General features: G+C 47.0%; 1 protein-coding gene across 1 annotated transcript in view; it reads left to right on the forward strand.

The window, feature by feature from the left end:
* Positions 1 to 6,528: 6,528 nt before the first annotated feature.
* NECAB2 (N-terminal EF-hand calcium binding protein 2) overlaps positions 6,529 to 13,429 on the forward strand; it is a 152,800-nt gene continuing 145,899 nt past the window's right edge. The window contains exon 1 of the mRNA XM_035119359.3: positions 6,529 to 6,884. Coding sequence (XP_034975250.2) covers positions 6,660 to 6,884 — 225 coding nt within the window. The 5' untranslated portion in view covers positions 6,529 to 6,659. The remainder of the gene's footprint in view (positions 6,885 to 13,429) is intronic.

Raw genomic sequence — 13,429 nt, forward strand, 5'->3', positions numbered from 1 at the left:
AATTTGCTAGGAACAAATCCCCGCAACCATGCTTAATTGGGGGGAGATTCCCAAAGGAGGCTCCTGACCATTCCATGACAACTCCATTTTTATCTTGCTTCCTGTGGGTTACCCAAAGCGTCAGAAGAACCTTTCATATTGGGTCTTGCATTCACGTCCCTCCAGACTTCTCTTTGTGAATACAATCTGTCTCTATAGCTATCGCGGTTTGCTTTGTTCTTGCCAGAATGGAGCACTGCAAGTACTGTAGAATATGCCCACTGGGGATGAAGCTCAGTGAAAGGTCAGCACCGGCACTGTATCAACAGCTTCAGTGAGTCAAAGCCTGCAAAGACCATTCTGCTCCAATCAGCTGCCTTTTCTGGTAAGCGAAGACCTGGCATAATACTAACAAGGACATCGGTAACAATGTGTATCCATTTTCAAGCTTCCATTTTTAAATAAGCAGCATGACAGTAATCCAGATAATTAAACCAGCATTCCCCGATGGCAGGAATAAGCTCTTTATCACAGTCTCGCAACATACACACGCTCAACATGTTCCCTAACAGCCTCACCCATGACAAGTTGCTCTTACTGAGGTCCTGTCCTGGACAGGAATATCAGGGCCGTCTTAAGCGCCCCTGGAACCGTGGAGCGACGGATCCCTCCGCCCCCCGTTTCCCAGCGCGGTGGGCAGGTGGGCGCTGCGCGCAGCATGGCTGCCACAGGCGCTGCTGCTGCATGGCGGGCGGGCAGGCACAGCGCGGTTGCCGTGGGCGCAGCTGCGCGTCGAACCGGCGGCCTCCTGACGGGCCGGCGCCGTGGTACTCTGCGCCACTGGGGGTCTACCTAGAGCCGGCCCTGCAGGAATTATCTGAGTACAGGTGGGATCCTATTGTTTCCTCAGGTCATTTGATCTTACTACATTCCACCAAGAAGCATTGCCCTCTGAAAACCACAAGTCCAGCAAAGTTTGCCTTAACATGGCTGGTTCTTCGGATCATACCAGCAGGAGAATCAATATGACTTTGCTGGTCCCTGAATTTTATTTTGCTGGTGCTGCAATTCTGTTCCAAGTCTTCTATAAAGGCAAAAAAGTAAAGAACCCCTGGATGGTTAAGTCCAGTCAAAGGTGACTATGGGGTTGTGGCGCTCATTTTGCTTTCAGGCCGAACGAGTCAACATTTGTCCACAGACAGCTTTCCAGGTCATGTGGCCAGCATGACTAAACTGCTTCTGGAGCAACGGAACACAATGGTGGAAACCAGAGAGCACAGAAACACAATTTACCTTCCCACTGCAGTGATAAGTATTAATCTACTTTAACTAGTATGCTTTCAAACTGCTAGGCTGGCAGAAGCTGGGACAGAGCAATGGGACCTCATCCTGTTGGGCAGATTCAAAGTGTCAACCTTCTGATCGGCAAGCCCAAGAGGCTCCGTGGTTTAGACCACAGTGCCACCTGCATCCCTAGTCTTGTATTATGGATCTGTTGTGGAACATATATTGTGGAACATACATGTGTTCACCATGTTGGCTGACACTGCTGAGTGTTGTTGTCCCAAACATGTGGAGGGCACCAGGTTGGTGAAGGGTGAGGTAAGATATGGCTGACTTCTCTGAAAAGACCTCGTATTTAAACTAAACAACCTCCTCAGTGGGCACAGCTATCTGCCTGCCTTTCTAAAGGAGAGGACCCTGTGACTATACCAGCTGTAAGGATTCCATCCATTGAGAACCTGCCATCTTCCTGATCCCTCCTACTGCAAAATCCCACATCCCTCCACTCTTATGTCCTCTTCCTCTTTATCACTGACAGTGGGAAGCACCTGGGACTTAGTGACCAAGAACAAGTCAGAAAGCTGGACTGATTGCAGCTAGCCTAGCCATTCATTTGCATGAGTTTAAGCAGGTTGTCTGAATTATAATACTCCCTGCACTTTGGCAGACGTTACATTCAAGGCTACTGTTTCATCATCAACCTCTCACAGTTCTCACATAAGGAGCTGATGGAGGGCAGCCTTGTCTTCTGAAGTTGGACTGAGCTAATACTGAATCTTTAAAAGAAGATTTCTGGCTGCTGTGGCAAAGCCACAGCAGCGCAGGCACTCTCCTAAACCACCTTTGCTCAGAGTGCCACATTCTGAGGAAGGACCTGCTTCCTCATGGCTCTGGTGCTCTTGCGGCATTAGTGGCAGCAAAACTATTTTAAACTGGGGTCAGAGGGGTGGGATTAAGAGAGGAGGATGAGGACTGGGGGAGGCGGCAGTGGAGGTAGCAGTCTCCTCAGGCAATGAACTGACCAATGCCAGACCTGTGTGGGACCACCCTAAGCCTGAGACCTGGTGTGGTCTTCCAAGTTTGTTGTACCCTAGAAATGGCACTGCTCACCCCATCTGTATTTTCTTATGTAATGACTCAATACTTGAGTTAATTACTTTTCAGTGTTTCCTTCCATCCTGCACTGTCATTAATGGAATCATTCTTTGCCTCAGAGGCCACTTCCCTCAGGAAACTCTGAGGCTGAGCAGGACTGTGTCAAGGAGAGAGAGAGCCCTCTCCACCCCGGGAGATAAGAAAACTAACAATTTGTGGTAGAAGACAATTACAGGCAACTGAATCTAGCATGGACAACTCAGAGTAATTGAAACACATATATAAAGGTTTATTTACAATAAGGCAAACTTCTCAGTTACTCAAACTGTTGGCCAAGAGATTAAAACAAGAAAAGCTACATACAAAAGAGGCAGAGTTGCAAAGGAGGAGTAAAAGACGTTCTTGGAACCCCCAACCAGATTCAACAGCACATCAGAGGGTTTGGCGTAACACCCAGTCAGGTTGCACTAATAGTGTCTATATGACAAACTGTAAAATCTGGCAGCCAGCCAACCCACTAACAAGCTGACGCACAAAGAACCTGGTTAACAGCACCTGGCTTTGCTAGTTAATCAAATCAGCACAAGAGTAATTGCACCTGGGCAAGAAATATTCTTGATAGGGTGAAGCTCAGTGGCAGAACATTGGCTTTGCATATAGAAGGTTCCAGATTCAATCACTGGAATTGCCAGTTAGGACTGGAAAAGACCCCTGTCTGAAGCCCTGGAAAACTGTTGCCAGACACTGTGGACAAAACCGAGGTAAGTGGCTCAATGGTCTGACTCAGTAGAAGGCCTCTTCCTGTGTTCCTATTTAAACCAGCTCTTTATTCAGAAACGCAAGTACTAGAATCTTGCTTCATCTACAGAGTAAGAGATTATCTCAGCAGCAGAGCATGTGCCTAGCACACAGAAGACCTAGGTTCAAGGCCCAGCATCTTCAAGTATGGTTGGGGAGAACACCTGCCTGAAATGCAGGAGAGCCACTGCCAGTCAGTGTCAATAATACTGCCCTAGATGGACCAATGGTCTGGCTTGGTATTAAAGCATAAGATGAGCCTGCTGGATCAGGCTAATCCAGTCCAGCATCCTGTTCTCATTGACCGGATGCCTGTGGAAAACCTTCCAACAGGATCCAAGCGTAAGAGTCCCCTCCTGCAGTTTCCAGCAACTGGTATTCAGAAATAGGACTGCCTCCCAACATATAAGGCAGTTTCCTTCATTCCTTTAACTGTGAGGAGATATGAGAGCCATCTTCAAATATCTGAAGGGCCTTCTCACAGAAGATGGAACACACATGTTTTCTACTGCTCAGGAGGGTAGGACCTGTCCTGAACCAATGGATTCAAATTCATTGAATCCTTGGATGTTTTTAAGCAGAGGTTGGGTGGTCATCTGTCATGGATGCTTTAGCTGAGATTCCTGCATTGCAGGGGGTTGGGCTAGTTGACATTTAGGATCCCTTCCAACTAAAACTCTATTATCTATCTTCCCTTCCCCCCAATTCTCTGTGTGTGCATGTGCAAAAGACACACACCTACCAGAAAAAGCCTCCCTTAGTATCAGGGAGAAAATGGGAGAGGTTATGACAGTGCCTCCCACTCCCATTTTCCACCTCCTGAGGTGGATTCTTGAAAGGGCCAGTTTTGAAGTCCCAGCACATGTAGTTTTTGTGCCCCCTTGTGGCTCAGACTGTCATCACAGCATGATGACATATCAGTCCAAATTATATAGAGAGAAATGTGGCTGTGCATGTGAAACAGAGAAGGCAATCTACTTGACAATAAATATGTCCATTTTCACGAGGAAATGGGGGAAATGTTTATAGCTATTAAAATCATAATGCATGCATTTATAGCACTTTTTTTTTAAGACAAACTGCAAAAGTTCCATTTAAAGGATTGATTTTGTTGACACTTGCTGCATGAAATATTGGAAACACTCTACATCATTTGAATAATCTATTAAATTCTGATTGCAACCTTCTATTTAAAGTAAATCCAGACTTCTAGGAAATCTTGTAAAGCTGTCTTGCAGCTTGGAAGGCTGTGCATTGAAAGTACATTCTGCACACATTTTGGGAGAAACCTGGAATAGCAAATGGAGCAACAGAAATGGATGACAGGGGTTCACAAACTATTACATGGAAAAATGGAATGATGAAAAACAGAGGTTCTTCTGGATAAAACAAAATCAGCAGCCCCTCCCAATTAGGGATACTCAATGAAGTAAATAAATCTATATTCCAATGGGAACTAACTTGATGAGTATAAGGCTTCTTCCTATGCTCCTATACCTGGCCCTATGGGTACCTGCTACAGACAGGTCCAAACAGTTTAGTATGGATGGCACCAACCCTGGGAGAGACAGGTGAATAGTGAGCATGACTGCTAACCATCTCATCTAGATTGGTCCTAAGCTCCGGAGAGCTGTCACAGTATACCTTATCAAGGTAGTTGGACCAATGGGTCTTCATGTGTGATGTGTGTGCAGTGTTATTACGCCCTTTGGATGCTAAGCACTTGGAACTCTCCACAGTTTGTCAGTCATTAGCAAATATGAGCAAGTCTCTCTGACATTTGGCTCCAAAGGGAATGGATGCTTCTGCCTGTTGGAAGCCTTTAATTAGTTAAAGCATCCAGCTGAGGGTTGGAAAGGGGAGGAAAATATTATTCCAAAGGGAGATGAAAAGTGGCCTTCTTTACCAGACATGGGGAGTTGTCAACACTCCAGATTTTTGCTCTGCTCAAAAGATATTAGACAAGAATCTTTACCTATGGTAGCCTTGGGTTTCAATGGGTGATTTCAATAGGGCAGTATATGTAAATGGTCGTCAACTGCTTGCATCATTATCACCACCAACTTCTTCATGATGTACATTTATACCGTATCTTTTCTCAAAGGAGCTGAAGGCAGTGCACATAGTCCTTCTTCATGTTTATCCTCACAGCAAACCTGGCTCCAAACTACACCCCCCCACACTAGCCAGACTGTGTCAGTGCCTCAAAGACTGATGAGTCTTGCATTCTAAAGGCTTGAGAGAGATGCCCAGCCACCAAGGGACATTAAGAACGAGATCCCTGGCTCCTCATTGATTGCCCATTTGCAGTAATCAAAACAGCCTAAATCAGGCATCCCCAAACTCGGCCCTCCAGATGTTTTGGGACTACAATTCCCATCATCCCTGACCACTGGTCCTGTTAGCTAAGGATTATGGGAGCTGTAGTCCCAAAACATCTGGAGGGCTGTTTGGGGGTGCCTGGCCTAAATGCTAATTCAATAAGGTCTCCCTGAGTTGCAAGCCTGCTGGTGACCACATATACAATGGGCACTGAGAGATGGGTCATGGTTTGTAGGGCTCTGTTGATCTTCATCTAAGTTATCCATGATGAATGGAAGTGTTTTCCTATGTACAAAGCTACTTGCTCTTAGGATCACAGTTCCTGGGTTGGGGCTGATGGGAATCATAATCCAGCAACAATTGGAGGGTACCACATTATCCCCTCCTGTACTAGTAGATCTCTGGGTGGTCTGCAGTAGTTTGGCAAAAGTTTGTGATTGCCAGTTTAACAACGGCACCAACAGAAGGACTTGTTTCACTTAAGTTAGGCTGCTGAAATGAAGAAAGGACTGGACGTTTGTGTGAAAGGACTAGTGAGCTCAGTTATGGGAACTGGAAACAAATTCCTAGTCTCAGAATGTGCCTGTTCTTCAGTTCAAAGCCTATATCTTTAGCAGCTGGCACCATTTGCCACATCTTGAGCTTCTACTGAAAGAAAAAGGGAGAATATTTAGTGCAGTGTGTGTGTGCCCGCCCCCAACCTGATGCTACTCCAGATGTTTTGGACTACAACTCCCATAATCCTTGCTGGGTGGGCTGATGAGAGTTGCCGTCCAAAACAGCTGGAGGGCACCAGGTTGGGGAAGATGACCTAACAGGATCACAAGCCCCCTGGCTATGTATTCTGTAACTTCCAGAATATATGTATATGTATATCTGTATAATAACAACATCTGGAAGATAAATTGACCTGGGAGAAATGCGCTTGAAGCGTCCTCCTCCCAGCCACCCGCTCTCCTTCCCCGATGCATCCCTTGCAGGCAGCCCCCATCCTTAGGTGTGTGTGTGTGGGGGGGGTGCGATCTAGCGACCCCCTTCCCTCGTCCCTCCTCCGGGGAGTGTAGCAGGCGGGGGTGGGGTTTCGCCTGCCCGCTCCTCGCCCGGGAGCCGCCGTCGGCGGGGTGATGTAGCCTGTGTGGGAGGGAATACCCCCGGCTCCAGCATGAAGGCTCCTGTAAAAGATGTGTGAGCAGGCAGCGCGCTACTGCCGGGAGAGCGTCCACAAGCTCCTCCGCAAACAGCAGCCGCAGATCGGGGGGCTGGACGGACTGCTCCGCTGGATAGTCACCAAGATGAGCGACAAGAGCATCCTGCCCGACCGGGAGCTCCTGCAGGAAGGCCAGGCGGCCGCCGGGCAGGACGGCTGCTTCCCCGAGCAGCGGAAAGGCGCTTCCGTGATCCTGGATGTGAGTTCCCTTCTCTGAGCCGAGAGCTGCAGCCCAGACCCGGGCGGGCGGGGGGCGGGAGACCAGGCAGGCAGGCAGGCAGGCAGGCAGGCAGGCAGGCAGGCAAGCAAGCAAGCAAGCAAGCAAGCAAGCAAGCAAGCAAGCAGGGGAAGAGGCGCCCTCGCCCTCGCCCGAAACTGCCCAACAAACCTGGACCTTTTCTCCCCCTCTCCGCCTGCCAGCGAAAAAAGAAATCGATTTCTACTGAAAGGCGACCTGGTCTTCTTTATGTGGCCAGGCGCCTTGCAGCACGAGAGGTTGGAGACTCGCAAGTGACCTGGCGAGTGGCGTCCCCTTCGCTGCTCTTGCGCGAGGCGCTAGTAGAACCTCCAGGTGCGGGCGCAGTCTACCTTTGCAAAAGCCCAAATCCTTTCTTTTCATTCCCCCCTCGTTTTTTTGGCGGGGGGCAAACAGCAAAGGAGGGCTGTGACTTCTCTGCTGGCCAAAGAGGGAGTAATCCCCCCCACGCTGATTCGATCCCCCCCCCCGCGGAATTCCCTAGCAGGTGGGAGTTTTTTTGTTTTGTCTCATTGGGTTTAAAATGGGTATATCCCTCCCCACTCCAAACTATATGGGGGAGGGAAGGCAGTTTTGGGTCTGACTCTTGAGGAAAACTGAATTGTGGGGGGGGGTGCGCGCATCAGGATTTAAGTCAAGAAGGGGTTTTATTCGGTGGTTCTTAGAGCAAAGGCTTCCAGGTAGGGTAGACCGAAGCCCTTGAGCTACCGTAGTGCTGACCGCTTTCCCTGCGCCACTGAAGGGTAGCCAACTTTTCCCCTCCCCAGGAGGGCTCCAGGCTGGGATTTTGCAAAGGAAACCATCGCTTTCATCTTCTCCGTGGAGTGGGAGCCTTTCCTAATAAGTGTTTTTGCCTTCCAGGCAGCTGCTAAAAGCAGAGAATCTCTGTCAAGAGGGGGGGGGGGAGTTAGCAACCTCAGAGGAAGCGCTTTCAAGGCGGGGAGGCTGCCCTCATTTAGGCAGGGCTGTGCCGTGGGATCTCTCCCTGGAAGGGCAGGACAGTCAACTCTTGCATGGTCCCAGGAAGAGACCCGGGCTTGGTTGTTCTCCTGGCATATCTTTCCCAAGAGAATAAATTCCCGTTAAAAGCAGCCCAGGGGAAAGGCAGTGCAGTCCGCTTCAGTTAATGGGCACAGGAAGCCGTCACACACACACCCCTCAAAGAGGGTCAGGCTGGCATTGGAGTTGCTTTAGATTTTGGCAACTGCTCTCTGAATTTCACACATACAAACACAATACAAAGTAATTAAGCTGGGGAGCTTTCAGAGATTCCAGTTATGGAAGATGAGGGCAGTGAAAAATGTCATCCTAACACGTTGTGTTTTATGTCACACTGTGGGGTCTCCGTTGCACTTTGTAGCACTTTCACCTACAGGTGAAACTAGGAAAATTAGAATATCGTTGAAAAGTGCATTTATTTCAGTCATGCAACTTTTTTTATATATATACAAATTCCAGGGTAATAAAACAAACAGTTACAACAATACAAAAATAAACATCGCTATTACATTTCATTAATTACATTCCATTTATAATTGACCTGCCTAACAACAAATAATTGCAATGACAACAAATAAAGGATTGACATACCGTATCTTGCTTTGCAAGTCATGAGTCTATCTCATATATTGGTTTCACCTTTTAAGTTGCGTTACTGAAATAAATGCACTTTTCGACGATATTCTAATTTTCCGAGTTTCACCTGTACATTATCTCAATAACTCTTACAACAGCCCTGCAAGGTTGGCTGGCCTCAGATTTTCCCTCATCGCAGGGCTAGCAAATTTTACTGAATTCAGAAGTGCCATGAATTCTGTTGGATGAGCAGACATTGCAGGGAGAATAGGCGTTTGGAAGGATGAGATTGGTTGTGATTGTTATTCCCCTGACCTGGAGAAGAGAAACATACACCTCCCTATTTTCAATGCTTGCCATGACTTCTGTGGCAAATGGATGCAGAAGTCTGTGTATAGAGTCTGTTATCTTAGTACGGCAAAGCAGTGGTATGCAACAGGGAGGGTTATAGCTTAGTGGCAGAGCATCTGCCTTGCGTGCAAAAGTTCCCAGGTTCAATCCTGGCACCTCCAGATAGGTCTGGGAAAGAATGCTGCCAGAAACTGTGGATTGCCACTTCCAGTCAGTGCAGACATCACTGAGCTAGATAGATTGAGGTCTGACTCAGTATAAGGCAGCTTCCTTTGAGCCTTTCCATAAGTGGGGATCTCGGCAGTGTGCCTACAATTGAGAAGGGCATTTGGTGGGTATACATTACAAGATGTGATGTTTTGTTGAAACCTATCTATATATATGCAGCTATATGCAGCTTATGTGTGTCACCTCAGTGAAGGGGTTTGAAGACTCATTTTACCAAATGGGCAGTCCCATTTGGAAAAAGACAAGAATTGATGTTTTCTATTATTTAATCTTAGCAATATGCAAGGCAGATATGTGCTGATAATGGCAGTTAGAAATGCTGGTTGGTGCTGTTTTCTCTTCCCATCAGCTAAAAAGTTCAATCATCTTTGAGACTTCTGAAACAAAATTTGCTCTCTCCTCCCTGAATTCCCCTGTCTCAAAGGGGGATTGAACCTCAAACTCATGACATGAGAAAATAACATTAAATTCTGGGGATGATCATGAATGCCTAACTTCCCAGGTGCTCCCCATATATATGGCTAACTACCATTATGTATCAAATTGGTTACAAATTAATGGTATTTGTCACACCCACCCCTCTCACATACACACAACACAAACACTCTCCAGGACAATAGACTGATGAAAACAAGAAGCAGGGGTTTGCTGCAAAATTTTTAGCAGGCTGGGTTTCCACCCCCCCTACTCCGCGCTAGTTCTATTTTTACCTAAGTGCTGTTTTAAGCTAGTGAATCCTTGCAACTTTTAAAATCAAGGCTACCTGAAAGATGCCAAATGAAAATCTGCAAAGAGTTTTCTCGGCTTTCGTTAATGCTTAATGTAACCAGATGTACCCATAATCTAAGTTCTGAATAGGGATGGAGGGGGAAAAGTGATTCAGATCACATTTAACAACAAACCTACCCAATTGGTACCTTTTGAAACAATATGTGAACTCAGCCGTACTTCAGAATTTGTGCTTGTCTGGATTTTGCGATGCAGTTCTCCAGCCAGCTAATGTGTACAAAAATGCAGATACTAGGGTAAATTGAGCATAAAAGGCATATATTAGTAAGAATGGCATACAAAAATGAATCGTGAGGAAAGTTGCTTTGCAAAAATATGTAGATGTTGTGTATATGGAGAAATTTATACAAAGATACTGGTGAATTTGTATAAAGGGTATTTAAAAACGACATAAACTGTTATGGAAAATGTGGAGAATGGAACTTAATACATGAGAAACTGAAGAAAAACTGAAATGATTCACCCATCCCTAGTTCTGAGTTAGGCTCAAAGACAGATTGAGGGGTTAGATTTGGTCATTCCCAAACTGTATGCCAGAGTGTGACCTAGTGAGGTTGGAGAGAACCACTAGTGCACTGTAAGAAAACAAACTGAGTAATCAAAGGCAAGGCTCACCAGATCGCCTTCCAATCAACCTTCCGTGAAGGCAAGTAATTTTTGTGGCTTTCTGCATTGGGAAGATTGAATGATCCAATCATCGGACCCAATGCAGAGATGCACTGGAACAAATTAACCAGGAGAGTTCACACAGTGTCTCTAAGTTATTGCTCTGCACGTGCCTCCTTGCAACTTCTCTCTCCTCTCCACAATCCCTAGTATATCCTTATATCCAATGTTATTATTATCATTTTAAAAATAGTACATCTTGGGAATTGGGAAATTTGACTTAGATGGAGGAGAAAGCACTGGTATGCATAAAAACCTCAGGGAAAAAGAAATATATAACATCTCTTTCCCTTTTAAAGAGCTTTACAGAATCATATTATGAAAATGAGAAATTAATAGTGCCAGCTGGAATTGATAGTTAATGTACCGAGTGTAAATTTAACTCTCCTAAAATTTGTTAATATACTTGACACTTTAATAGCAATACCCCCCCCCATTTTTAAAGGGGGGAATATTATTGGTGAGTGAATCATGCTGGCTCATTTAACACTGTTGTCCATCAAGCAACCCCTCTCTCAACAACTGATTCATCTATACTACATTAAGGCAAGCCTAATTAGTGAATGCATTTATATCTTCTTCCATGCTACTTGGAATGAAAAACTGGTAGCGCAAAATGACTTAATAACAGCTCCAAATCAAAGCCTCTTGGAGAGGCAGGCGAATCCAAAATTGGTCACAATAAAACTTCTTTAAAACAACCACCACCATGTATTAATTTCTCTTCCAGGATTATAAAACACAACAACAAATGAATCCAAATTTCTACATACAACCCTGCTGATTTTCAACCCTTCTCTCAAGTACTCCTGTGGTTATCTGTTTGGTCCGGAATACCCCTTGGGAATGCTGTTAATGTGACAGAGAAAACAAACAAGAACTGATTCTTTTTAAGATTGAGGACCAATCTAGCTGTGATGTCACTTGCATGGCTGCATCATGCAATTAAAGGGGACATTTTTTAAAAAAAATGATGTAAACAACAGCTTGGGGGAAGCCTGATCAGCCTCTTCTGGGTGTGGGAATAAGGACTTTAATTCTATCTCTCCCTGATCACTCCCCAACAAAAAGCACATCTCTTGAATTTGAATTTCAAGGGAAGCTCTAGCCCTGCCTTTGCCAACCTAGTGCCCTCTTGATGCATTGGACTACATATCCCATCAGCCCCAGCCAGCATGGCCTTGCTGGCCAAGGCTGATTAGTCCAAAACATCTGGGGGGCACCAGGTTGGTGACTGCCAGGAGCAGGCCAGCAATAAAACACCTGGTGTCAGCGAAGTTCACTCTTTATTCAAAGAAACCAAAGCAGTGCAGGCCTTGTGCTCACAGCAACTCTCCCCAGTGGGTCTTGTCCAAATGAAGGTCCCTGCCTTCCCACTGCTCTCTAAGGCTCCTCTCCTGGGTCCTTCCCCAGCAACCTGTGGTTCCTTTGCCTTGTCTCTGTTTTCTCCACCCTCTTCATTGCTCTCCATGCTCTGGGAGACCAGGGAGGGGTGCAGCTATTCACAGCAGGAAGGGGAGACTCCCCGGCTTCTTCAGCAGCCTCTGATTTTGGACTGCCCTCTTCCTTCTCACTAAGCCCTGTTCTGACACCTCCTCCTCCTCCTCCCAGTCTGCTCCCTCTTCTCTCTTTGACCACTCATCCCATCACCAATCCCCTGGCTCTGAACCTTCCTCCCTTGGGAGGTTCCCTTGAAGGTTCTCCAGCTGCTGCCTCCCACCTCTCATCTGCATCTAGCCAGTCCATAACACCCATGGCTGTTCTAGCTCAAAGAGCAGTAATGTCTTAAGGGTATCCAGCGCCGTGGTGCAAGAATGCTCCGTCCCCCCCAATGGCAGTAGTGCGTGGTTGAGGGGCGGCGATGGAGGATGGCAGAGCCTGGACGGCACGCACCACCTTGCAGGGGGCTGGCTTGGGTGCAGAGCCCACCTCCCACAGAGGGGGCTGCTCGGCCTCCCGCCCTGGACCGCCCCTCCTTGGCGCCTCCCTCCAGCGGCCGCAGCGGTGGCATGCGGCCATTGAGCTTCCTCCATGAAGCAGAATGAACGAGACTCCTGCCTAGAGTGGCAGCGGGCGCATGGTGCCATTCTAGGCAGGAGTCTCGCTGATTCTGTTTCATGGAGGAAGCTCAATGGCCGCGCACTACTGCCGTCGTGGGGGGTGGGGGTGCTGGCAGCAGCTGCTACCAGAAACCAGCCATTTGGCGCCCCTTCTGTGCCCCTGGTGGCCAGGCACCCTGGCGCCTGGCGCCACCCAGCCCGGGGCTAGAGACGGCCCTCTCAAAGAGTCTTCCTTCAAAATGCAAATGTAGCTTTTGCACAATTTATGATGCATCTCATTTCACCATTACCATACATTTTTGACAATTTTCACTTGCACTGATGTAGGAAATGCATAGGAAGCATCCTAGCCACCACTTGCTGAAGAAGCCAATACCGTAGTTCCAAGTAGGTGCAAAAGAAAATTAAGTTCTGGTTTCCGGTTTCAATTTAATGGATTTGCAGATTTTGAAACAATGGATGGTATTCAGTGTTAGTCCTACTCAGAGTAAATCCACTGAAGTAAGTGGATATGGTTAACATAGGGTTTTTTAAAAAACAAAATTTAGCGGGTCTACTCTGAGTAAGACTTAAAAGGTAAAGGGACCCCTGACCATTAGGTCCAGTCGCAGACGACTCTGGGGTTGCGGTGCTCATTTCGCTTTACTGGCCAAGGGAGCCAGTAAACAGACAGCTTCCAGGTCATGTGGCCAGCATGACTAAGCCGTTTCTGGCAAACCAGAGCAGTGCACGGAAACGCCGTTTACCTTCCCGACGGAGCGGTACCTATTTATCTACTTGCACTTAGACATGCTTTCGAACTGCTAGGTTGGCAGGAGC

Source organism: Zootoca vivipara, chromosome 6 (assembly GCF_965207765.1).
Source record: "Zootoca vivipara chromosome 6, rZooViv2.hap1.1, whole genome shotgun sequence".
Taxonomy (NCBI): domain Eukaryota; kingdom Metazoa; phylum Chordata; class Lepidosauria; order Squamata; family Lacertidae; genus Zootoca; species Zootoca vivipara.